This window comes from Oratosquilla oratoria, chromosome 28, assembly GCF_046742065.1.
Source record: "Oratosquilla oratoria isolate Oo_2021 chromosome 28, ASM4674206v1, whole genome shotgun sequence".
Taxonomy (NCBI): domain Eukaryota; kingdom Metazoa; phylum Arthropoda; class Malacostraca; order Stomatopoda; family Squillidae; genus Oratosquilla; species Oratosquilla oratoria.
Window position 1 is genome coordinate 42,180,552 of NC_134804.1, and position 27,171 is coordinate 42,207,722.

The window sequence follows — 27,171 nt, forward strand, 5'->3', positions numbered from 1 at the left end:
TTTATAATTCAATGTAAAGAAATGTAATAGATGGAGATAATCATAACGAAACTGAAGAGTATTATCATTTAGACCAAATGCTAACACTAACATGATTAAACTAGTATGAAAATATGTTCCACAGCTGGTTGGGTAACGTTTGGAAAAATAGCAAGAGGCTCTCTACCCGTATCGCTGTCTCCGTGTTTTATTTGCAGATTTTACAATGTATATCCAAGATATGATCCATGAATGTAGCACTAAGAATTAGACATAGACTATGAAGACCAAAATAAGAAACGAAGAGAATGTAATGGAAGGATTCAAGGATCACTTTTAAGAATAACGGTAAATGAATTGGAGAGAGTAAGTTCGGAGAAACCAGACTGGAGTGAAATGTTTTAGTCATTAAATTAGCAGAAATGAATTTAATAAACCGTAGCTTCATAACTTAGGAGGATGGGAGATGGACTAGACAGGGCATGGTAGATGTTGGAAAAGTCGTGCGACTCATAAAAGATGGTAGAGCTCTCGTCTAGAAGTGGACTGAATGGCTGCATGATTGGTAGAAATTAGTTATGAATCTATAAAAAATAATGAAATTATGAACCCGACGGGAACAATCAATTTGATGGCATATAAAATACTATACGTTTTTTGTTTTCATCATGGACTGATTTTCGATTTGATAATGGTAAATTTGTTGCTGTCAAAACTACGCCCTCAGTGGAAACCATGTTTGTTTATGTCGCTCAGCTGATGGCTGAAGTAGTGTAGCGAAAGCAGAAATTGAACACTCGTGGGGTTATTTACCCATTGTTTTTGTCACGTCAGGTAAATGAAACATACAATTTTTTCATTTGAATACTTGCAATGGAAAAAGAAACATACTCAGGGTTATAGATGGTAATAGGAAGTTTGACCAAATTATATGTGACACAGGAATTTGTCATAATGATAATGTACTCATTGTTTACAAGGGTAATTACAAAGTAAATATTCACATGGATCGTCATTACTGAATGTGAAAAAGTGCATTGACACCTGTGTATAATGTATTCACACTGGACTGAAATATGGAATACTCACAAGACGTTAATGTAGTGAATTGTTTGTGACAGGGAAAGTATTTTCAAAGACAAAAGATTACCCAAACCCACTAGTGTTTACTTTAGGGCACTAAATAACTAATACTATAGGTTTGTGAAACTGCATTCAAAGTTGATGCATGTCCCTAAGATTATTCTAGGTAAACTTGTACTTTCATGTAAAGTAAGAAAGTATTGTAGATCCATGGATTAGAAAAAATGTTTAGGCATGCTACTCATCGTAAGACTAAATTAGGGATTGAACAGGAATCAGTTTCACCCTTTTTTGTTTTTAAAAGGTCCATTTATCAAAGGAAGTTATTTTCATGAACAAATAACCAGAAAATAGTCAACAAGGTATGTTTCTACATCAGGACAAGTAGCTAGGTTCATTTTCCTCTTTATGCCATGTAAAATTCTGTTCCCCTTAAAGCTGTTAAGAAAGTACAGAGTAGATAACCTGGAAAACAATCACCTGCTCAAGAATTACAAACATAGGTTTAGAGATGGGAGATCTTGCCTGACTGAGTTGTTAGAATATCTAGAAGAGTTAGAAAATATGGTGAATGATGGGGATAGCATGATGTTGTATATCTTGATTACTAAAATGCATTTCATACTGTCTCCCACAGCAGACTTTTAGCTATATTGGAAGCTCTAGGAGTGAGAAGAGAAGTATTCAGGTGGATATAGTGTTTTCTCGGAAATAGACGGCAAAGGGTCTGTGTCAGGAGAACTGCCTTGGAATGGTTGCAGGTATGGAGTGGCATCCCACAGGGGAGTGTATTGGGCATAATACTGTTCCTAGTATTCATAAATGACCTGTTAGATAATATCCAGTCAAATGGAAAACTGTGCTGATGATGTACAAATTATTGCATAAGAACTGCAGAAAATGGCATGACCCTACAACAAGATTTGAATGTATTGAAAGATTGGAGCCAAAAGTGGTTGCTCCAGTTTAATGAAGTGAAGTGTAAGGTTATGTACACTGGCAGGAAGAACCCAGGCTGTGAGTACTATTTGGGACAGAAAATAGTGGAGGAAACATGAGGAAAAAGATCTTGAAGTCATCATTACTAGTGATCTCAAGCCCTCAAGACAGGCAGCTAAGGCTATAGCAAAGGCTAATTCAGTGCTGGGGCTAATAAAAAAGACTATGACATAACTTGATACGGATATGCTGCTGTCCCTGTATAAGGCAATGATAAGGCTGTGTCTTGAGTATTGTGTCCAAGCATGGTCTCCGTATATGAGAAGTGAGATAAAGAAGGTGGAATAGGTACAAAGAAGGGCCACCAAACTTGTCTCAGAACTGAGATACTGTCCATATGAGGAGTGACTAGAGCAATGGACCCAAGGAGACATTATTGAAACACTCAAAATCCTGAAAGGTATGGGGGTAGGGGGTGAAGATTATCTACATTTGGTTACTAGAGACTGCCACCCAGAAAGAAGAGGTCATAGCCTCAAGTTAATGAGACCGTGCCACCAAACAGCAAAGAGGAATAAATTTTTAAATTCAAGGGCTGTGAATAAGTGGAAAAGCCTCACTGAAAATGTAATTAGCAGCATAAGTGTTGATATATTTAAAAGCAGATATGACTGGTCTGAGACTGAAAGACAGTTGAGAAGAGGCACTCCTTATGAGCTTTGAGCTCTTTTGCCTTGTGTTATTTTAGAAGAATTAAAGAAAGATTATAACAAATCAAATGAAGAAAAAATAAAACTGAAAGACAATGCAAAGCAGAACAGCAGAGAAACCAAAATGTATGAAAAAAAAAAAAAAATTAAATGTCAAACAGGGTGGCTATAGTTAGAATAAGAGGAACAAGTACAGGTAAGAAAAATTACAAAGCAACAAAAATGTGTAGAAAAGTAGGTTATAAAGGTACTGAAGAGTAAAGATATATTGATAAAAGACAAAAGAAAATAGTGGTAGGATGGCAGGAAAGACGCATACCAAAAAAAAAAAGGAAGGAGAACTTAAGGAAAAACTATAATGGGTTATGAGGAAGAGATAAGACATAGAGAAACTTTATAGATTGGGAAGATATAAACAAGGTGTAGCAAGACCAATGAAGATCAAATTCAAATCTCAAAATATGGTATCAAAAATAATGAGCAACACAGGGAAACTAGCAAATATAGAAAAAATCAGGACAGTATAGGTAAGAAGAGACACTGTGGAAGGAGAGAGAGAGAAAAAGGAATACTGGTACAAAAAAAGCGGGGGGTTAGAGAAGTGAACTGAAAAGGAAATGAAAGAATTTTGTTGGAGAGAAGTAGATCAGAGATTGAGAAAATGGTACATAAACTAAAACCTGGAAAATTAAAAAAAGGGGGAAGGAGGAAGACACAAAATTTAATATTGCATATACAAATTTAGATGGCTTAATATCAGTAAAACAAAACCAAAAGAAAATATTGAAGCTGAAATAGGTGAGGGTGAATGCAAAATATGGAAAAGGGTCAGTAGAGCAGAAACTGGAGGATTGATGACAATAGAAAGAGAATGAATTGAAGTGGAAGAAATAGAAATGGGAGAAGGTATGTCCAAAATAATGCATATCAAAATTAGTAATGAAAATGGTGAAACAAGATGAGCGTGGAATGAAGTAGAATACAGAGATTTAGTCAACAATACAACTGACTTTAATTGTGGAGAGATAATTTGGGAAGAATGAGATACAGATATTGAAGAGTCTTAGGCCGCCACAAATACTGATTCTTGGACTTGTCATTTTTGGCTTCACAGTTTCAACCTGTACATATACTTTGTCAGGAGAAAGAAATCCACTTTTATTTATCTTTTCCAGATGAGATCATGGTGATATTGTGAGGAATTTCAGAAGGGGATAGATCCTCTTCTTGCAACACAGCCTACCTACAGACTTGCCATGTTATTTTCAACTATATTTATTCTCATTTTTGGTGAGTGGGTTATGTGTGTAGGCTATCAGCCATTGATATTGATGAATGATTATATGTTAAGCTTACTGTCATTTTGTAGTCTAAATATGGCACTTGAAAAATCATGCTCAAAATATACAAATATGAAATTATTTGTGGTATAGAATGTTGATGCTTTTCTAAAAGTTTCTATTTAAACTGACAATGTAGGGACATATTAAGTGCTTTTGTAGGAGTGTGTTGGCTTATATATGGGACCATTTTTGCTATAACTGTGATGATATAGATCAAAATGTAGTCATAGAAGCAATTCTTAGCTGTTCCATTAGACTTTCTTGTATTGATAGACGTGTAGAATAATATGTGTGTGTCTTTAGATACTGTATCTCGAGCAAAAGCTTTCTGCATCTTATAGGTACACACATTGTTATTGTACTGAGATCTCAATTGATCACTTCTTGGTTTTCTATACAAGGGGACATGTTTGCATTGTTTACAAAACTGGAAATAACATGAGTGGTGATTTTCATTACCAAAATTGAATGGTTCTCCTAAACTGAACTGGACACTGAATTGGAAAGGGATTTCTCCCAGTATGCTATTTTTCTGCATAAGGGGGCAGGAAGGGGGGGAATGTCATCGATTAAGTGAAGTGGCCTTGCTACGGATGTGCTGTGTCTTGCTGCATTGCTTCTGACCCAGGGCAGTGGGCAGGATACAGAGAGGACCCATTATCCATGAGGAGCTAAGATGAAAGGGAGGAAAGTTAGGTGGATGGGAGTGGAATAGGTGGGGGGTGAAATGGGTTGAGGGTGGATATATGAGGCCCCACATGGAGAAGTGTCCCATGCGACACAATGGCCGGTTTTGAGTTACGCACATATAACACTATTTTGCGCCGGCCAAGCGAGCGTGAGGTTTTACCACTTTGTTTTAGGAGCGTTTCGACCATATTGCAGGTCACGTTTTCTCCTTTCCGACATGCTCGGGTTGAAGTAGAAGGGCCAAAATAGTGTTATATGTGCGTAACTCAAAACCGGCCTTTGGGTCGCATGGGACATTTCTCCATGCGGGGCCTCATATGCCTTTTGACTTTGGCTACTTCCCTGGTAAGGGGGAAAAAGCCCTTGGTATATAGATAGACAGAATTGGACACAGGGACAAACCATTCTTCTCCATTGGCGGCATAGCTATGAGCAGTTTCTGACTTGTATGACACATTAGATGTTGATATTGGAAATTTAAAATTGAAGTATTTGGTACTCAATATTTTTTATTTATTTATTTATTTATTTATTTTTTTTCATGCAAAGTTTCACCTGGGCAAATTTTGCTTGGGCTTATGTGCAAGCTTAGCATATTCCCAAGGTTTTACAGTAATTATTTATATCTCGAGGTGAAATTTATATCTTGAGGTGAAGTTTATATCTTGAGGTGAAATTTTACATACATTGGTATGTGTATGTAAAATTTCACCTCAGCACATTTTGACTGGGCTTGTGTACAGACTTAGCCTATTCCCAAGGTTTTGCAATAATTATTTATATCTCCTTTGTTAATATCCCAGTCACAGGTGATGAGGTCGTGGTTGGCAATGTGCACGGGACTGTGGTAAATACCCGGGCTTGTAGAGAAGGACCCTTCCATGTCTGCCTTGAGTCTGGAACAATCATTTCACCGCTTAGGCCTAACTCTCCTCCTAAAAGAATGCAATGTTCTTGGGTTATAGACAACCCGAAGCGTGACACTCTCATATTCAGGTAGGTAGACATCTTTATTTGATAAATTATTGTATTTTTAATTGCAAAAAATGGTTGCAGTGTTGTAAACATCCTTGGTTACTGTTAATATGATTTGAAAAGTTGCCAGAGATCAGTATAGAATATAGACATACCATTATTGGAAGAGAGAAGAAGTTGGCTTGATAGTATTTGGGACATTAAAGGAAGATAAAACTGAGAGGAGATTTCATGGTTCAGAACAGAAGACAGTGTTGAGGTCATGGGAACAAATTGTAAGGATGTCAAGAAATACAGGTTTCCACACAAATGTATTGACTCTTAGAATAGCTTAGATGCTGATGTAGCTTAACCCCTTCAATACGAGCCAAAATCTCGTGGGCAGCATTAGCTGCCAGACGTGCGATGTTGCGTCATAATACTCACATTATAAAAAATAAAGTCACCGCTGTATTAATCGTTTTCTCTCTCACCCATAATTTTGATAACCATAGAAAATATGATGAAGCCAGTTTACAGAGTATGGGGGTCACACAAGTACAACTACAATGAATATAATCAAGATGCTGACGTCGGCATCCTCGCGTATCCACTTGCTCCTCAAGACGCCTACGTAGGCGTCACCGTATGGAAGGGGTCAAGCAAAATCCATAAGCAGTTTCATAGCTAGATACGATAGTTGGAAAAAAAGAGACAGGATCTCATGAATGTAACTCTTTTCATGTATATTACAATTAGGTAAATACATACACAGATTACAAAACATACTCATCAACAAAACCAGTACTTCATGAGACATACCTAGACATTAACCTAGAAGAGAAATTCATTCTAAAGACATGGAAGGAAGCTAGCATGCCTTTATTTAACATTAAAATAGCTCCAGCACAGAAATGATCTTGCAAAACACAACAAATGCAATAAAAGATAAGACTTAACACGATCCTGCACACACACTCCCTTCAGACTACTACAGGTTATATTCATGATTGATTTATGGACTGAAAAGATGGCTGTTGCCATGTTCTTTGGGGCCTTTGGTCTCCTGCAAGAAGAACCAGAGCATTGGATTGATTGATAGGTTTCATTACAGCTTTTCAAATTTTGGATTGGAACCAAGGAGATGTGGAAGACATGTTGGTTGCTGTCCTCATCAATGGGTTTCCATCTTTGTCCTCAACAAGTACAGGAATTACGAAAACATGTGTAGAACAAAAAGGAAGAAACGGGAATTAGGATTCAGGAAAGCTCTTTTACAGTCAAAGAGAAAATTGGCAGCACTGAATGAAGATGAAATAGCAAAGGACACTACAGCCAAAGAAGAGGAATCTTCATCCACATATGAATATGATAACGGTACTGGAGAACTCTGTGGGCATATGACTCCTCGGACCTTTGTCACAAATACTTCTTCTGCACTTGTCATATTTTTTTCTAGTGACAAAGTGAGGACTAGTGGTATTGGCTTCAAAATCCAATACACAATAAGTAAGTAATGATGGATTACTCTCTTACTGTTGCACATTAGTGTAGTTTCAGGTTGTAGAAGATTTTGTTATAATGAAATAGATGGTATAAGCATGAATCCTGTGCATTGTTGTATTATTTTTAGTTGCCAGTTGTATCTCATCTTGTTTGTCATTTTTTATAAAAGAATAAATTGGGTATATTGTATACATACATACATACATATACCAAGGCTTTTTCCCAACTTCCTCAATCCCTTCTCCGATCCTGCCATAAGCGCAGTGTCGTCCGCAAACAACAGCTGGCTCATCTCCCACTTTTCTCCATTTTCTTTAACCATCTCCAATCCCTGACCCACTACCCTTGCATTTACCTCTCGCACCACCCCATCCATGTATAAGTTGAACAGCCAGGGTGACATAATGCATCCTTGACGAAGTCCCACCTTTACCTCGAACCACTCACTCTCTCCATTTCTAATCCTGACACAAGCTCTACTACTCTCATAAAAACTCTTGACAGCTCCCAGAAGCTTTCCTCCTATCCCGTATATATGCATAACCTCCCACAGTGCCTTTCTGTCTACCCTATCATAAGCCTTTTCCAGATCCATAAAAGCCCAAAAAACATCCTTCCCCTTTCCTATAGCTTTCTCACATATCTGTCTTACCACAAAGATCTGATCTACACAACCTCTACCTGTCCTAAACCCACACTGTTCCTCACCAATTACTCCCTCTGTTCCTCTCCTAATCCTCTCAATCAAGATCCTCCCATAAGCCTTTCCAACTACACTTAACAAGCTAATCCCTCTGAAACTACTACATTCACACTTGTCCCCTTTTCCCTTGTAAAGAGGAACTATACAGGCACTCCTCCAGTCCTCTGGCACTCTACCCTCTCTTCAGCAAACATTAAATAACCTCACCAGCCAGTCCACCATCACTGTACCTCCCTTTTTCAGACATTCTGCATGGCATCCATCCACACCAGGTGCCTTACCTGCTTTCATCATCTTAACAACTGCCTTCACCTCATCCTTCCTTATTTCTCCTCCATTCTCCTCACTCATCACTCTCATTTTCTTTGCATTTCCCACTGCAGCTATCTTTCCCTCCCTATCCTCCTTCACATTTAGCAACTCCCTAAAATATTCTGCCCATCTTCCCCTTACTGCCTTCTCTTCCATTATCATCTCTCCATCTGCACCTTTTACCTTTTCTTCTCTACTTGATTCGCCTCCTCTTCCTCTCTTAATTTCTTTCCAAAACATCTTTTTATTACTTTCAAAATTTTGTGTCATACTCTTACCCCATTTCACATCTGCTCTCCTCTTTGCCTCCTTTACCTTTTGCTTTACTTCTCTTTTCTTTTCTTTGTACCTCTCATATGACTCCCTCGTCCTATTTTGTAACCAATCTGTGAAAGCTCGCTTCTTCTCTTCTACAACCTTCTTCATTTCCTCATCCCACCATTCACTACCCTTTCTTCTATTTCCCCCTGTCCTTCTTGTGTAGTGTTGTTTAATTAGAAAGTTAGAGTTGACATATGGAATATGAAGATAATAATGATAATAATAATAATAAGTGACAATTTTAATATATTGGAGAAAATATTTTCATTTACCCTGTTTCAATAATTCCTTGCCAGGTAACAATCGCACTGTGTGCAACTCGGAGGAATTTCAATGTAAAAGGGATCATCTTTGTATTCCTGCATCATGGGAATGCAATGGTCAGACTGAGTGCCCAGATGGTACTGACGAGACCAATTGCCAAGGTAGGATACATTTACATATACGAATGCGAACCCTATCAGTTTTTCAGTTAAACAAGTTTTACATGAGCACCTGTTGCCACAACCTCCTTAGCCTTAGTCACGTAATCAAGCCATTGCCTCAGGAGACTGATAGTCCTCAGGTAACCTTGTAATAGATACATACATACATACATATACCAAGGCTTTTTCCCCCTTACAAGGGAGGTAGCCAAAAAAGGGAAAGGCACAAAATCATTTCCACCCATTCCAAATGAAAATAATAGATGCAAAGTAAATATTGTAGAATTATCTGTACCAATGTACGAAGAAAGAAATTCAGTTGCATGTCTGAACTCTTTTTCACAGCTGGTTGCCCTGGACTTAAGGACCATCAGCACTGTAATGGAAGATGGGATTGTTTACACGGTGAAGATGAATTAGGTTGTTTTGGTAAGTGTTTTTGTTATGACAAGATTTCGTAATTATGTAATTGATAATCTTATTGCACTCCAACCTGATATTGATTGGTTTTATTCAGCGTGTTAAAGATTTTAGTGAATGCCCCTACAGACCTATTCACTTAGTATTGTTTTGTGATTGGTGACTAATCCTTCTTAAAAAAGAATGTTGATCACTTTCAACTAATACTATCCTTACATTCAGTACTACCTCTCTAAAATAGTATTGTCCATAAGGATAGATGCACTGGTTATTGCTGACAAAATGTTATACATTGCATTTAATGTGTGGCATGTATAAAAAGATTGTTTTGAGGCAGGCAGAAGAGGAAACACCAGTTTTATATATATATATTTTTTTCAGCAGTCAGAGTAATGATGCAAGTAACGAAAGCAAAAAAAGGCAGAGCTATTTAATCCTTTAGTTATGGAATTAGTCTCCTGTGGATTAAAAATTAATTGTAACTTGAGTAAAGATGTAAATTATATAAATCATAATATGCAGAAGCGGTGTAGATAATTTGTTTCAGTGAAGAGGAGGTGTTCAAAATAGCAATGGCTTCCTGGTAGTAGTGTCTCTGTGAGACTAATGTTAGAGAGAATTTTTTTTCTTTTATGTTAGAGAGCTTTTTTTTCTGCTTGGTATACCTTACACATGCACCTAAACCCTTCTTCACCCCATCTATCCACCTCATTCTCAGTCTTCTCAAGTTCACTGTATCCAGTTTTGTTTTACATGCTCGTTTTGGTAGTGATCTTAACTTAAAAAAAAATCTAATGTTGTGTTAGGAAATACTTATGTTACATATTTTAATTATCTCTTTGTGTTTTGCTTATACAGGTTGCAACTTAAAAAAAAAATTCTAATTTGTTGGGAAATACTTATGTTACATATTTTAATTATTTCTTTGTGTTTTGCTTGTGCAGGTTGCAATGCAGATGAGTTATGGTGTGGTGAAGGCCAGGCTTGCTACAAGGCTTACCAGCGATGTGACTCGACAATTGACTGCCCCAATGGAGTGGATGAAAAATTTTGCAGTAAATATTGTTTCATTGTTGTCTTTGTCAGTGGGCATCGTTTTATGTCTATATAAGTTTAAAGGGATATTACAATGACTTGACATGAGTTAAATTATTTTATTACACTCATTATCATATGGTTGTAGGACAATGAAGGAGTAACAACAGATACCTGCTGTTGTGTGACATGTCAGATAGAATCATTTCCCTTCAGCGCAACTTCAAATATTAACCGTTTTAACTTTAAAAAAGTCTACCCTATTGGAATGTTAATGTCCATCTTATTTGTATAGGATGTGTCTAATATAGTTGGTTTTGCCAGTAGCTGGATGCAACAAGAATTACACCAGATGCAGCAGCACATCAGATGTATGCTACAACTATCTCATTGAGAGGTGTGACAACATATTGCAGTGTCCAGGTGGCGAAGATGAGATTGGATGTGGTACGTAAAGGAATTTTTGGTTCTACCTACTATCAATGAAATGTTTTGTGGATAGTTATAAATAGGTGATTACTATCAATATACTAATTGTTGCATTATGAAGCTGCCTATATGTCACCACTTATTACTCTACAGAGGCCTATAAGTTGGTTCACCTCTTGTAGTCTTTCTAATAGACTGAGTTATCTGGTCTGTTGCCAGGGAATTTACTGTGGGACTAGAGGTAGGGTAATGAATAATCAGAAGGTTCTGGAAGGAGTATTAAATATGAAGTTTAAATAACAGGAAATATATTGACAGATACTGTAAACAGAAACAAAGATATGAATATATACATGGAAATTATTAACACATTAGAGAATGGACATATATGGGTTAAATAAACCAAAAACATGGATAGTGTATAAGATACTAATAAAAGGATTGAAACCCTATTTGAGAATAAGGGGTTATGTGGCTGATTACTTTAAACAAGTCTTCTCGTGAGTTTAACCTCACTAGAGTTAAATCTTGTAAATAGAGTGAATTCATTGGAAATGACAGTGATAAAGGAGACTCGTGAGCTTATGTAGTCATCAACTAGAAATAGTGTACTTCTGGCAAGGTATTTAGTTGGGATTAATGCCAAGGAGGGAGGAGCTAAACTATTCAGTCCCAGAAAGCTGGCTCTGACGTCACATAGTCAATCGGCTGCTCCTCGGTCGAAGACGCTTGCGAGCCAACTAGAAGTGTATAGCAAGGTACTTAGGACTAACCGCTCTGGGAGAACCCGACGTTTGACGTCACTTAGTCAATTTTCCTCTCTGTCGGTCGATTATGCAATCGATTCAACAGGAAGTGTGTACTGTATGTGACTTTTAGCAGGTGAAGTAATACAAAGTAATTTTAGATTTTTGATAAGATACATAAGATGTGACGTTGATTAAGTACAGGATCACACATTGTATTTTAATGGTGCAGCTTGCACTTGTATATGAACATACACTTGACAAAACAATAGTGTGTGCTAAAACAATACACAAATTTAAGGATAGATTAGACATGGCGAGATACAGAGACAGGACACCATGAGCATAGCTCCCCTTTTGGTAAGATACAGCTAGGTAAATACAAAATAATAATACATATTACATAATGACAAATATTGAGACATTCTGACAGGTTGACGTAAGTGGAGTAGGAAACACAGGAGTCTTAGTCTGAGTTTATTCCTGACTAGTTTTGTAGGTATGCTTTATTTATTTTTTTTAAAGCATACCTGCAAAACTAGTCCGGAGTAAACTCAGACTAAGACTCCACTTACATCATAATGACAAATATATAATACATAAGAATAGGTAAAACAGGAAAAAGAAAGGTATTCATACTGATAATAACATAATAATTAAGTCATGTTACATAACCTGTATCAAGGGGTTCCTTCCCCTTATAAGGGAGGTAGCCAAATCAAGGCATGCACCCATCCACCACCCTTGTTTCCCTTTTATCTTATCTCCTCTTGGATGAAAGGTCATTCCTGTCTCCTGCCCACTGCCTGGGTCATAAGCACTGCAGCAAGACACAGCACATCCGCAGCAAGGCTGCTTCACTTGGCAACCCTTCCTCCTCATCCCTTTAAAGTGATATTTTATAATGTGGATGTGTATTTACCACAATGAAAATAAGCTTACATGCTTTTTTTGTGTTATCCTTGGTAATTATAATTGTTATTTTGAACTATGTGTTCTTTTCATTATCTGTACTTCATGTATATTGATTCATTGCCAAATAAACTTATTTTTGTTATTATTATTATTGTTAATAATTATTATTATCATTGTTATTATTATTATTATTATTATTATTATTATTTTATTATTATTATTGTTTTATTATTATTATTATTATTATTTTATTTTTATTATTATTATTATTATTATATTATTATTATTATATTATTATTATTATATTATTATTATTATCATCATTAATTATTATTATTATTATTATTATTATTATATCATTATTATTATTATATCATTATTATTATTATATCATTATTATTATTATATCATTATTATATCACTATTATATCATTATTATATCACTATTATTATTATATCATTATCATTATTATTATATCATTATTATTATTATATCATTATTATTATTATATCATTATTATTATTATATCATTATTATTATTATCATCATTAATTATTATTATTATTATTATTATTATTATATCATTATTATTATTATATCATTATCATTATTATATCATTATTATTATTATATCATTATCATTATTATTATTATATCATTATCATTATTATTATTATATCATTATCATTATTATTATTATATCATTATCATTATTATTATATCATTATTATTATTATATTATCATTATTATTATTATATTATATTATCAGTTGTATTATTATTATATTATCATTACTATTATTTTATTATTATTATAATATCATCATTATCATCATCGTCATCATCATCGTTATCATCACCATCATTATCATATCATCATCGTCATCATCATTGTCATCATCATTGTCATCATCATTGTCATCATCATCGTCATCATCATCGTCATCATCATCATTATCATCGTCATTATCATTATCATCATCATCATTATCACCACCACCACTACCAGTTGTATTCTCCAGGAGGGGGAACTACGCTCGTGGTGTCCCGTCTTTGTATCTCGCAACATCTAGTTTGTTCTTAAATTCATGTATGCTGTTTGCACACACTAGTGTTTTGTCCAGTTTGTTCCAGACATCCACCACTCTGAGATCTTATCTATAACTGTTCTTTTTGAGTTTCTTTTCATGTGCTATTGAAATAGTGAATTTTTTTGTGTGTATATTTGCAGATAGCAGATGTGGACACGAGATTGCCTGTAGTACAGGGGAAATGTGTTATTCTGCTGCTGAACGCTGTGATGGAGTAATGCAGTGCAGTGATGCATCGGATGAAATTGGATGTTCCTCCCAGTTGTGCCATTCACAGGTGAATGATTTCTGTTTTCAAATATTTATTTACTTATTCTATTATTATTATTATTATTTTTTTTTTTCTGAAAGGCATGTTGAGTATAACATTCCTACTACTGATCGTTAATAGATACCAAGAGTAAAAATAAAGCCAGAAAAACATGTGGTCAATATATTGAGCAACTGAAAAGGAGTGTGGATGACTTAATGATTTGGAGAAAACAATATAGACTGAGAAAATAACCTTTTTCATGAGAAGGGCTTACTGCGGGTTAACTGGCATTGTTTCTGGGAAGGAAATGAGGTGCGATTTTCATGCGGTTTTAAGCTGGATGAGGTTGTTGTATAGCCTGCATCATAAATGGACTATGACACTATAGTAACAGAAGGGACTACCCTCTCAGGCTCAGGCCAAAAGTCCTCCACCCCAGGTATGCTGGGGTCTTGCTTGCATACTGTCAGAACTGAACATTCTTTAATTTCATACTTGATTATATGAGAGGCAGCCTGGACAGGTAGCTGTGTCATCTTTTGTATTTCCTTAACTAAGTATGTCATTAGTGCTGCATTACCTCTGACGTAGGTGGTGGGTGGGAGACAGGAGATGAGCCTTTATCCAAGAGGAGCCAAGATGAGAGATCAGGAAGGGTGGTGGATGAGAGTGGAGTGGGATTGTGTCTTGACTCAGCTACCCCCCTTATAAGGGGGAAGAAATCCTTGGTATGTACTTACATATACAAATAGCCGTGGCAGAATAAACTTCAATGAACTCTGTTCTATTTATCAATTTGTATATTGGCAGAGGGAGGGAGGGAAGGTAGAGGGTGGAGGGTAGTGGAGTGTATTAGGGATGGAATGGGTGGGGATGGTTTTATGCCTTTGTTTTTTGGCTACCTCCCTTGTAAGGGGGAAAAAGCCTTTGGTATATGTATGTATATATATTGGCAGAATCTTGCTAGCCAGGGCTTTACTAGTAAGAACTAGGTAGTTGCTGCTCTCCCATCCCAGACAAAAGAAATCTTTCATATCAATTATGTCCACTTTTTTTCAATGTCATGGACACATCAATCATGTCTTTTCTCCTCTTTGTGCATGTTGGAGACTTGCAAAAATGGAGTAGAATATTTTCCCATAGGTGTATTTCTTGTAGAACACAGCCTTGAGTCTACCAAATGTTTCCTGTTTGTTAAATGTATTTATTTTTACTTCTACACAGCGAGGTGCTTTCCTGTGTGCTAATAGACTGTGCGTCTCGGAGGCATGCCGTTGTAACAAGCTTGACGAGTGTGGAGATGCCAGTGATGAAGAAGACTGCCTTCGGGTATGTTGTTTTTGACATCACAATTCTGCTGTGGAAGTGGAATCGGGAGGTGACAAAAGAAATACAAACATATACATATACCATTGAGTCCTCTCCCCCTTACAAAAGGGGTGGCTTAGTCAAGCCATACAACTACCCTTCCTTGACTGGGCTACCCCCTTATAAAGGGGGAAATGTATATACATAAACCTAAAAATATTTTCCTCAATATAAAGGGAGTAGACAAGTCAAAACATACACCCACTCTACACCCATCCAATACCCATTCGTTCTCCATCCCATCTTAGTATTTAATGGACGAAGAGTCATCTCTGTTCCATACGATGCTTGGGTCAGAAGCAGTGGAGCTAGGTACAGCATTTCCACTGTAGGTTCCAGCAGCTGGAACTAGTTTATCTTCACCTCTTCGTTATGTGCAAACTCCCCTCTCATCTACTAAAGAAATGTACTAAGGAAACAAAAAGAACATCCCATTTAAGCCACGTCATTTCCTCATCCATCTACAACCAATCTCTATTCACCTCTATCTTTTGCATTCTCTCTTCCTTGCTTGACAGACATTCCTCTCGCATCCAAAATTCTTCTCACCCTGTCCATCAACTTCATTCTTGGTCCACCTCTCAAGTTCACTCCATCCACTTCTGCTTTCTATATTTTTTGCTAGTCTTTCTTTTCCCAAACCATCATTTGGCCTCTCGCAAGCTCTTTCCATCCTCACATGCTGCCACACCACATTTCTCACTCTATCCATCTTCATAACCCCTATGATACTATAGTTTCATTTTTGAGCCAGTTAGATGGGCTCATGAAAAATCAAAACACACACAGATTACACAGAGTAAAAGAAAGAAAGAAAGGTCTTAGTTAAGTACGTTACACAACAAGTAGTAACTGTGGTAACGTCTAACTCTGTAGAGTTAAAATATGACTACACAGATGATTTTATTATGGCAGTAACCCAAGAAGGTACTGTCTGCAAGTCTTCAGCGCTCAGAGATGTGTGCACATAGGAGAGACACTTGTTTTTGAAACTATTTGGTTTGGTAATTCTTCAATTTTACTCTCAGATGAACATTTGTTGATGCTGTCCAGTAATGTGTGATAGTATCCCTCCCAAAAAATTATGTGTATAGTGTGACTTTTTTTCCATCATAAGAATTTTATGATAAAAATTCACACTATACTTGAATATATACAATAATTATAGATGTGTGTTCTGTTTTGATAAATTGAATAATATGTGGGTCAAGTGTTGAGTAAAGCTAATTGGATATAACGGACATTCTTCCAGAATTCAGTGATTGCTGCTGCAGCAATGGGAGGCCTTGTATGTTCCCTACTCTTGGTTATCGCTGTGGGATGTACCTGCCGACTGTATGCATTGCGTATCGGGTTCAGCAGTTCCTCAAGACCCGGGCATCGTGTGGGACACCGATCGACTCCACTTTCACCCTTGTCTCGCCTTGAACAACACCTCCTGCAGAGAGAACCACCGCCTTCCTATGCTGTGGCTGTGAATGATCCAGCTCTTGGGTAAGGGATTAACTTTGAATTTAGTTATATTTAGTTGTGTTCTTATATATACTTCCTTTTTTTTGTAAAGGGGCCATTGATAGGTACCTGCTCATGCCTATCCTCTAGGGTGTATGTTGGAGAGAACTTCTCCATCACCTATCTTCAGAGACCATCAACAGCTTAATCTCCATCTGGAGATGCAGTCCTGAAAGGCTGTCACTCTAAAAAATTTCCCCCTCTTTTTTTACATGAGGAGCAGACAGCTGATGACTGTCCCCCTTTTGCAAGCCTTGATAATTGTATTTGTTGCCCCAAGTTTCACTGCCTGAAGGGTCCATGCACATAGGGCAGTGGTGAAGACTGGTTGCTGTTACACATCTGGGTTTCGATCCTTTTCACCACCTTCTTTCACTAACTGGAGACCTATGCCCCACAGTGGGTGGCAGTGATCCCTGGGCCTGTCCGTAGATCTCTTTGGGAAAAAATGTTGGACAGTTGTCTGTGTTGTATTAATGTGAGAGAGATGAGCATCTGGGAATGGTGGTCTTGCTAGATAGATTTTAGGAAGAATCATCTCCTTTCTGCCAAGTATAATGTGTTGTTTGTGTGGTCGATTGTGTAAAATGGAGTCTTCCATGATGTGTTGAATAGTATGGGGTGAAGTGTTACATCCTGGGCAGTTGTCCACAATGCAGTCATCCAGCCTCTTCTGGAAGCTTAGGGCTGGGTGGTGACCACACCACAGTCTGGCCAGGTGGACACAAATACTCTCTTCTCTTCCTCCACAACCACCAAATACCAGTCTCTGGAAACATATTTGTAATCATATCACTCACTGCTCCATTAACACACTAAAAGACAACACATTGCTGCATGCCAGACTCCCTGATATCCATTCCTCTGAATCTTCTAGATGGAGTTAAGGGTGTTGATGGTTTTGGAAACTGGATGCCAGGAAGACGTTGCTTTCTGACATACATTTTAAGAACACAAGAATGGAGGAGACTGCAAGAGACCATAAGGCCTACACTAGGCATTTCCATGTCCATTACCACCTGTCATCCCCATCCATAAAGTTGTTAAACTATTTCTTAAATCAACTCCTAGTTTCAGCACTCACTACATGGCTACAAAGTCTATTCCATTTGTTGACCACCCTATTGGTAAACTAGTCCTTGCCTATTTCCTTTTGAAATTGTGCAGGATGACACTTGCTGGTACCCACAAATACAACACAAAGAGTAGTCCAAAGTTTCTTCCTGGAGAGATCTTTAGGAGGACCTGAGAACCATTGCTACTTAGTGGCTGCAGGTGTCCAGTCAGTGAAACTTGAGGCTACAAGTATTATTCTCATTTACGAACTTTACTGTGTTGTTTCTGAGGGCACAAGTAACAATGGTGGTGACAGGGATGCTTTCAAATATAATAAGTAGGGCTGCCCGCATTCCTCAGTGTGTTCCACTTTAGTTTGGCAGCAGTTAGTGTTCCCAAACTATTAAAGCAATATCGCAATATAGGTCCTGGTATAATGTATACATACATATACCAAAGGCTTTTTTCCCCCCTTACATGGGAGGTAGCCAAAAAGAAAAAAGGTATAGAAACCATTCCCACCCATTCCATCCCCTATATACTCCACTCCCCTCCACCCTCTTCCTTCCCTCACATCTTAGCACCTCCTGGATGATGGGTCATCCCTGCATCCTGTCCACTGCCGTGGGTCAGAAGCAGTGGCACAAGACACAGCTCATCCACAGCAAGGCCGCTTCATTAATTTGACGACACCCCCCCCCCTCTCCGTTAGGTGTAGTATGTGGCCTATGAAATTTTTCTTAGGTATAGTATGTAGTCTATGAAAATTTTCTTTGTGGCCTACCGGACTTTTATTTCAGTATGAATCTGTCTCTTAAGCTTTAGTATTTTGGGGGTGCTAACCAAACCAGACTAAAGTAGAACGCACTGAAGAATGCACCAAGGAACACACCCAGCTCTAATAATTAGGAAGTAAGGACAGTTTTGAAATAAATGAAAGGCTTATTTTGATATAGAATTTAGGTTGTCAGGTAGCTAATATATCTGGGATTAGAAGATAGAAATTTGGGTTTTGTTGTGGCTACCACCTGACAGTCTTATTTAACTGTGAATAAGCTAGGGACAGATTTCCAGTATTGTGCACTTGTCGAAATAAAACATACGAGGAATGTTGCTATATTGTGGAGGTTGATTGTCGTTCTCTTTTTTATATTTTGAATCTCCTGAATGCATCTCTTCTAGGAACTACTATGGCAGCAGTCGTAGTGGTCGAAACTGGAGAAGACATCGGAGGCGCAGGCCAGCTGGTCCACCACCTCCTCCCCCGGAGGGCTTGGGGTCAGGAGTCGGAGTTCTTCCTTCGTTGCTTTCTTGCGGATTAAGACACCCTCCATCCAACTTACCAAGGAGACATGGCCCTCAATCAGGAAGTAACGGAAGTCACGCACATCAGTCAGGTTGGTACATACCGTACATATACCAAAGTTTTTTTCCCCCATATAAGGAAGGTAGCCAAAAAAACAAAGGTATAAAAACCACTCCACCCATCATCCCTATCATACTCCACTTCCCTCCACCCTCTTCCCTCCCTCTTATCTTTGCATCGGTCCCCTGTGGTGGGGGGAAAGAATACTGCCACCAAGTCTTTCCACTTGAATCGTAAGAGGCAACAAAAACGGGACGGGGATTAGGACTAGGCATCCTTCTCCCTGTAGCCCCACAGGGGACATTCCTAAAAAAAGTAAATTCAGGTTAGTAGTACCATAAAAGAATAAATATTTTATGAGTCCTTTAAGGTTTGTATGCAATTTGAAGGATGATTGGTGGACGCTTGCTTGAGATGGCCCCATCACCAATGATGTTTCATTGCTTTATACACAACCTTACTCCTCCTAACCCAGAACACAACACCAAAAGTCTCACAAATGCAGATGACTTAACGATAAGAACTTAACACTGCAAATATGAATCAGCTTTCAAAAATGCTCAGATTTGCCTCAGAAAGCTGACAGAAAGCAGAATATCCGCATTCCCACAGGAATCCTCAGTAATGTTGCTTAGCTCGGACTATCACCAGTCAGGGATACACCCGTTAGGCTAAATTATTAGACAGTTTCTCCTGCTGGAGAAAGTATCTTCATAGTAGAGCCTGACAGCTGGAGATGGGTTTCTTCCACTGATTTGTTTTGTTTTAGGGCAGCCCAGAGGTTGTGTGACTCCTTCAGGAGAGACCAGGGGCAACAAACTGACTGACTGACTGCCCACATTTACTCTCAACTTTCATCTCTCACACACCCTTTCAAACTTGTTCATCAAAAACTTTAGTCTTTTTTATTGTGCAATTTTTTTTTCTTGAAAATGTTGTATACTGGTTTGTTAAAAATATATGCATTTGTATAATGAGGTTCCACTGTATAAGCTTGATAATTTTTTTTAGCAAGGTTGACTGTTATCAGTGATTATTTCTAAAATTAGGTAATGGACTAATCAGTTGTAGTTAGACTGAATTAAGTATGTTACATCTAATCATTTGATTTTCTTGATAGGTCTGGACTCCCAATGTTTAACAAGGAGAGGTAGTGAAGAAAAGGAAGAGGAAGATAAAGACGGAACAGATGCTGATCGTGCTCTCCATGATGTGAGGCTACTAAATTTTCTTTGGTTTTTTACTTTTGCTTCTTTACATAAGAACATGAGAATGAAGGAGACTGCAAGAGACCATAAGGTCTACACTAGGCAGCTCTGCGTCCATCACCAACCTGCCATCCCCATCCATAAAGTTGTCTAATCGTTTCTTAAAACAACTGATAGTTTCAGTGCTCACTACATGGTTACTAAGTCGATTCCACTTGTCGACCACCCTATTAGTAAACCAGTTCTTGCCCACTTCCTTTTTATATCCAAATGTGTCCAGTTTATAACCATTACTGCGAGTCCTTTCAGCAAAGAACTGAACACAGCAATGTATATTTTATAAGGAGGTGTCTGGATATGGTGTTAGTATTCTTGGTAGCTACTGTTTTGTTTACTGCTTCATCCAGAGATCAGGGGCCCCGACATGGGTAAGTGCCACCCTGGAGTGAGTCAAAAAGTGCTGCCCCCCCCCACACACACACACCGCCACTACCACCACCTTCCACATCTGATGGTCACTAGCACGATTCACATGTAACATTCATCCACAAAACAACGTTTATGCACACATCATTCATACACACAACTCATGATAAATAAATCATGCATTAAAAGTACATTAGGGGGAATTTGCTTTACCTTCTTTTCACCAAAAGTGCTGCCCCCCCCCCCAAAAAAAAAAAAGTGCCGTTCCGGGGTGTTGCCCCCCCCCCCCCCCCCTGCTCCTCCCCTTGTCGGGGCCCTGCCAGCAATGGGTATTGGTCTGTTTCAAAGTGTTGAGCTTTCTATATATCTTATGCATACTTCAGCCAATTTACTCACTGGTAGTTTATAAAAGTTCTCTTGTTTATGGGTTGTAATTTCTCTTGTTCTATAGTAATTTTTATTGGGAAGTGGTCAGATGGTAGATTATGGATGTTTTCCAACATAGTTTGACTTTTGTAGGGAGTGTGAACACATTGTTATGTCAAGAGAGGTTGGTTGTTGATTGTTTTAGAGAGTTGGGGTTGATGCTGGAGTTAATTATGTTTATGTTGGGGAGTTGTTCAAGAATTTTGTATTTACCTAGTTGTATCTTACGGGGAGGGGAGCTATGCTCGTTGTGTCCCGCCTTTGTATCTCACGGTGTCTAGTTTGCTCTTAAATTTGTGTATGGTTTTTTCACACACTGTTGTTTTGTCATCTTTGTTCCAGATGTCTACCACTCTGTGGAATTTTTTTTTTATTTGATTTTATTTTTCATTTATTTTATTTTATTTATTTATTTATTTATTTATTATTTTATTTATTTATTTACTTTTTTTTTTTTAGGTCTCTTCCATAAATATCCTTTTTGGGTTTGTTTCTTTTCATGTCCTCTTGTGTTTCTCTTGTCCCAATTTAGTTAGTCCTCTCTATCAAGGACTTCCATGCCTTTTATGATAATGTAGATGGTCTGCAGGTTGCCTCTTTCTCTTCTTTGTTCCAAAGTCAGTAATTTCAATTTAGCCAGTCTCTCCTCGTATTACAGGATTGAAAGTGCTGGGGCCATTTTTGTGGTTGCTCTCTGGATTCTTTAAATTTTCTTTATATTCTTCTTAGTACTGGGTAACCATAGTGTCATAACATACTCCAGTCTAGGCCATATTAGTGTGACTAATATTTTTTAATAATTTCTTCGTCTTAATAGGTAAAAGCCACCTTTACTGATCTTAGCAAATTGTAGGGTTCTCCAATAATTTTGTTTATTTGTTTATCAGGGGACAAATAATTTGAGATAATTACTCCCAGGTCTTTTTCAGATCCCACTTCACTTCCTTTGTAACAACGTTATATTGTCCTGATTTTTTTTTTTTTTTTCTGAACTCCATTATGCTACATTTCTTAATGTTGAAGTCTACTTCCCACTTCTGACTTAATTTTCAAACCTTGTTTAGGTCTCTCTGTAGTGATTCACAATCCATTTCAGTTTTCACTTTCCTCAACAATTTTGCATCGTCTGCAAAGAAGCTCATGTAACATTCCACATTATCATCCATGTCATTCACATAAATAGCAAACATTGGAGCCAATACTGATCCCTGTGGAACTCTACTGATCACCTTCTCCCAATGTGAACTCTTTTCTCTGAGAATTACTATAATTTTTCTGCCATGTAGGAAATTCTCCATCCAGTTTAGTAGGTTACCTTGTATTCCTCCTGTGTTTTCCACTTTTTTTGATAAATTTTTGTATGGTACTTTTTGGTATATGTATGTATGTACTTTTTGTAAGTCAATGAAAGCACAGTCAGCCTATTCATCCCTTTCTTGTGTTATATCTATTAGTCTTGAGTACATACATATACCAAAGGATTTTCCCCCTTACATGGGGTGTAGCCAAAAAGAAAAAAGCATAGAAATCCCTCCCACCCATTTCATTTCCTATATATTCCACTCCCCTCCACCCTCCTCCCTCCCTCCTATCTCGTCACCTCCTATATGATGGGTCCTCCCTGCATCCTGTCCAATGCCCTGGGTCAGAAGCAGTGCCGCAAGACACAGCACATCCACAATGGCTGCTTCATAAATTCGGCGACCCCCCCTCTCCGTCCCCTCATGCAGAAAAGGAGAAGACAGGGAGAAATCCCTTCGGGCTGCGTCAATTTTTTCTCATACATAATTCCTCACCCCCCATCTCCCACCCACTCCCCCTCATGCATCACAGCATCATCTATACACAACCCTTCTCCATTCACCCCTATCTTCAGTCCTCTCACGTACTTCGTCCACAGATATTCCACTCTTTTGTAATGCCCCTTTCACCCCATCAATCCATCTCATCCTAGAACGCCCCTTCATATTCACTCCTTTCACCTCTGCCTTCCACACTTGTTTTACTAATCTTTCTTCACTCATTCTTTCCATGTGTCCAAACCATCCTAATACTCTTTCATCAACCCTATCTCCCGGCTCCATGTCCACCCCTGTTCTCCTCCTTACCTCCTCACTTCTCACTCAAGCCTAGTAACCCCTATCATACTTCTCAGACATTTCATCTCAAATACGTTTAAACTCTATCTCTCTTCCTCTCTCATGTTCCATGTTTCTGCCCCATACAGTGCTGTTGGCACAATCACTCCTTCATATAACCTCCTCTTAGCATCCATTCCCAGATGTCTATTTCTTATTACACTTTTTAATCCACCAAGGCATTTACTCGCTTCTCTCAATCTACATTTTACCTCCTACCCCACTCCTCCCAAGTATCTAAAACTATCCACTTCCTCCAGTTTCTCGCCCTTAACCACTTCTATATGGTGATGCCTATGTAGGCGGCATGAGGAGCAAGTGGGTACTCGATGATGCCGACGTTGGCATCTTGATTATATTTATTGTAGTTGTACCTACGTATCCTCCATTCTATCTAAACTGGCTTCATCATATTTTCTATGGTTATCAAAATACACGGGTGAAAGAGAACGAATGATTGAGCACTGACTTTATTTTTTTATAATGCGATTATTATGACGCAACATTGCACGTCTGGCAGCTAATGCTGCCAGACGTGCGATGTGCCCCGGAGTGAAGAGGTTAATGCTCACTTCCAGCCCAGTGTCACTCTCTCCCCTTGTACATCACATCACTTTACTTTTGCCCACATTTATCTTCAGCTTCCTTCTTTCACACATCTTCTCAAATTCTGTCACTAACTTACTTAATCCCTCCTCTGATCCTGCTACAAGCACAGTGTCGCCAGCAAACAACAGCTGGCTCACCTCCCACTTTTCTCCATATTCTTTAATCATCTCCAACCCCTGACCCACTACCCTTGCATTCACCTCTCACACCATCCCATCCATGTAAAGATTGAACAGCCAGGGCGACATTACACATCCCTGATGAAGTCCCACCTTTACCTCAAACCATTCACTCTCTCCATTTCTAATTCTAACTCTTGACTGTTCTTAACAGCTTTCCTCCTATCCCATATATCTGCAGTACCTCCCACAGTGCCTTCCTGTCTACCCTGTTGTAAGCCTTTTCCACATCCATAAAAGCCCAAAAAACATCCTTACCTTTTCCTATAGGTTTCTCACATATCTGCCTTACCACAAAAATCTGATTTACACATCCCCTACCTGTCCTAAACCCACATTGTTCCTCACCAATTACTCCCTCTGTTCCTCTCCTAATCCTCTCAATCAAGACCCTCCCATAAGCCTTCCCAACTACACTCAACAAGGTGATCCCTCTGTAACTACTACACTCACACTTGTCCCCCTTTCCTTTGTAAAGCAGAACTATACAGGCACTCCTCCTGTCCTCTGGCACTCTACCCTCTCTTATACAAACTTTAAATAACCTCACCAGCCAGTCCACCATAACTGTACCTCCTTTCTTCAGACATTCTGCATGGTATCCATCCAACCCAGGTGCCTTACCTGCTCTCATCATCTAAACAGCTGCTTTCACTTCATCCTTCCCTATTTCTCCTCCATTTTCCTCACTCACCACTCTCATTTTCTTAGCGCTTCCCACTGCAACTACCTTTCCCTCCCTATCCTCCTTCACATTTAGCAACTCCCTAAAATACTCTGCCCACCTTCCTCTCACTGCCTTCTTTTCCATTATCATCTCTCCATCTGCACCTTTTACCTTTTCTTCTCTAGTTGATTCGCCTTCTCTTCCTCTTTTAACTTCCTTCCAAAACATCTTTTTATTACTTTCAAAAGTTTCTGTCATACTCTTTCCCCATTTCATATCTGCTCTCCTCTTTGCTTCCTTTATCTTATGCTTAACTTCCTTCCTCTTTACTTTGTACCTCTCATAAGATTCCCTCGTCTTAATTTGTAGCCAATCTATGAATGCCTGCTTCTTCTCTTTTACACCCTTCTTTGCTTCCTCATCCCACCTCTCACTACCCTTCCTTCTCTTTCCTCCCATCCTCCTTGTTCCACACACCATCTTTGCACACCTTATGACTCCCTCCTTGAACCATCCCCATTCCTCCTCCACTCCTAGTTCTACTCTATCCTTTACTCTCTCCCACTCCTCTCTCAACTTCTTCTTATACTCATTCTCCTTTTTTTCCTCATTTAAGCACTTCACTCTAAGTACCTCCGTACCTTCTGCCCTTTTCCTCTTTCTCCACCTATTCTCCACTCTCAATTTACCTTCCACCAGGAAAAGCTCTGATATTCCCCCGCCCTCTCCCCTTAGAACATGCACATCCTTAACTCTTCCTACCATACTCCTGGTCACCACTATATAGTCCATTAATGCTCTATCTGCCACCCTTCCATCCACCACCCTCTCCCATGTGTACTTATGCTTGACTTCCTTCTTAAACACTGTAGTCTTGAGTAAAAACATTAAATTTGTAGCACACAATCTTTCCTCTCTGAATCCAAATTGTCTTGGGTTTATTATATTGTTTTCTTCCAGGTGTTTTATCCATCTATTCTTGATTTTTTTTTTTTTTCCCACAAATTCTGGCTACATTGCTTTTAAGGGAGACTGGTCTGTAATTTGTTAGATCTTCTTTGTTTCCTTTATGTATTGGTACTGTGTTGGCATTTTCCCAGTCTTTTGCTATTTTTCCTTCTTTGAGAGAGCAACTTAAATTTCCCCATTTCCTGTTTGTTTTTGAGTTTACCATTCGCATATCTATAGAATAGCTTAGATTGGTCTTTATATTTTTTATTATGTCTTTTTCATAGTTTCTTAATGATAAAACATTGTCAAACATTATATTAATCAGAAAATTTGTTGTAAGGCAAGATCCTTACAGATGGAAATGTCAGATTTTTTTTATTTGCCTTTATTTTAGGATCATGATACAAATAATGGAATCTCAAGTCATGAACATGTGGACCTGGATGAAGATGTTCCTCTTCTGGAAGATATTGGTGGCATAGAGGGTGTTGAGAGTGATTTGGATGATACAAGCATTCTTCAGATACATGACCAAGGTGGGTGTCACTGATGATTGTCATTTAAGTAACAATATTTTTTAGAGATTACATTGTTCACATGCTTGCTTTTTTTTTGTTTATCAATAGTTATTAGAGTTTCTGTTGTCCAAAGTTTTAGTGCTGGTGATGGTTTTTAATAGGTTAGCTTTCTTGTTGATTTTTGTTGTCAGGTTCTTGATATGTAGGCTGTCATATTGATATCAAATGTTAGTCTCAGAATTTTTGGGTTCCTTTCTAGTGGGAGGGTTTGGCCATTTAATTGTATTATTTTATTATTGGGCATTTTTGTTTTCTATACATGGTTGGCTGGAGCCAGCAGTGTTTTGATTTTTGGGGTGAAGTTTTTGTTCTGTTATTCTTGAGCCATTGTTACAGTTTGCTCAAATAGGCTTGGGTTTGCTGCTATTTTGTATTTACTGTGCTGGGTTATTGTTGTTAAGTCACCTGTATATAAGAGAACATCGGTGGGAAGAACAGGAAAGGGTGGTGGATGGGAGTGAAGTGGGTTGGAGTGGGTACCTGCATTTTGACTTGGCTACCTCCCCTATAAAGGGGAAAAAAAGCCCTTGGTATATAGATAGAAATCCCCAATGAATCTCTCTATATACTTCTTCAGATTCAGTGTATGAAAGTGAAACCACAGAGCCACCAAACTCACCAGACTGTTCTGTGGATGTTAGCATGGTTGACGAAGATGCAGTCAGTCACGAGGACACCTTGAGCCATACCAGCGAGGCTATGCATGCTGTTAACCTCGTGCAGTTACACACCCGGGAAGCAACTCAAGAGACTGAACTGCTTATCACTGAGTAGGAGCTTGTGAGCAAAAGAACTGCTGTATGTACCAATAAAGTGAATATGTGTACTCTAA

At 38.3% G+C, this 27,171-nt stretch overlaps 1 protein-coding gene across 2 annotated transcripts; it reads left to right on the forward strand.

The window, feature by feature from the left end:
• The first annotated feature begins 659 nt into the window (after positions 1-659).
• Positions 660-27,171, forward strand: LOC143040339 (uncharacterized). 2 transcript variants are annotated; one of them, XM_076211296.1, is made up of 15 exons: positions 660-813; positions 3,887-4,001; positions 5,548-5,740; positions 6,813-7,207; positions 8,837-8,965; positions 9,311-9,394; positions 10,330-10,440; positions 10,745-10,867; positions 13,743-13,879; positions 15,080-15,184; positions 16,476-16,717; positions 18,974-19,188; positions 20,278-20,369; positions 26,156-26,297; positions 26,917-27,171. In XM_076211296.1, exons 2-15 carry the CDS (start codon positions 3,968-3,970, stop codon positions 27,111-27,113), a joined length of 2,199 nt encoding a protein of 732 aa, XP_076067411.1. In that variant the 5' UTR covers positions 660-813; positions 3,887-3,967; the 3' UTR covers positions 27,114-27,171. The 2 variants fall into 2 exon arrangements, with proteins under 2 accessions (XP_076067411.1, XP_076067412.1); XM_076211297.1 differs by having other exon boundaries at positions 10,748-10,867.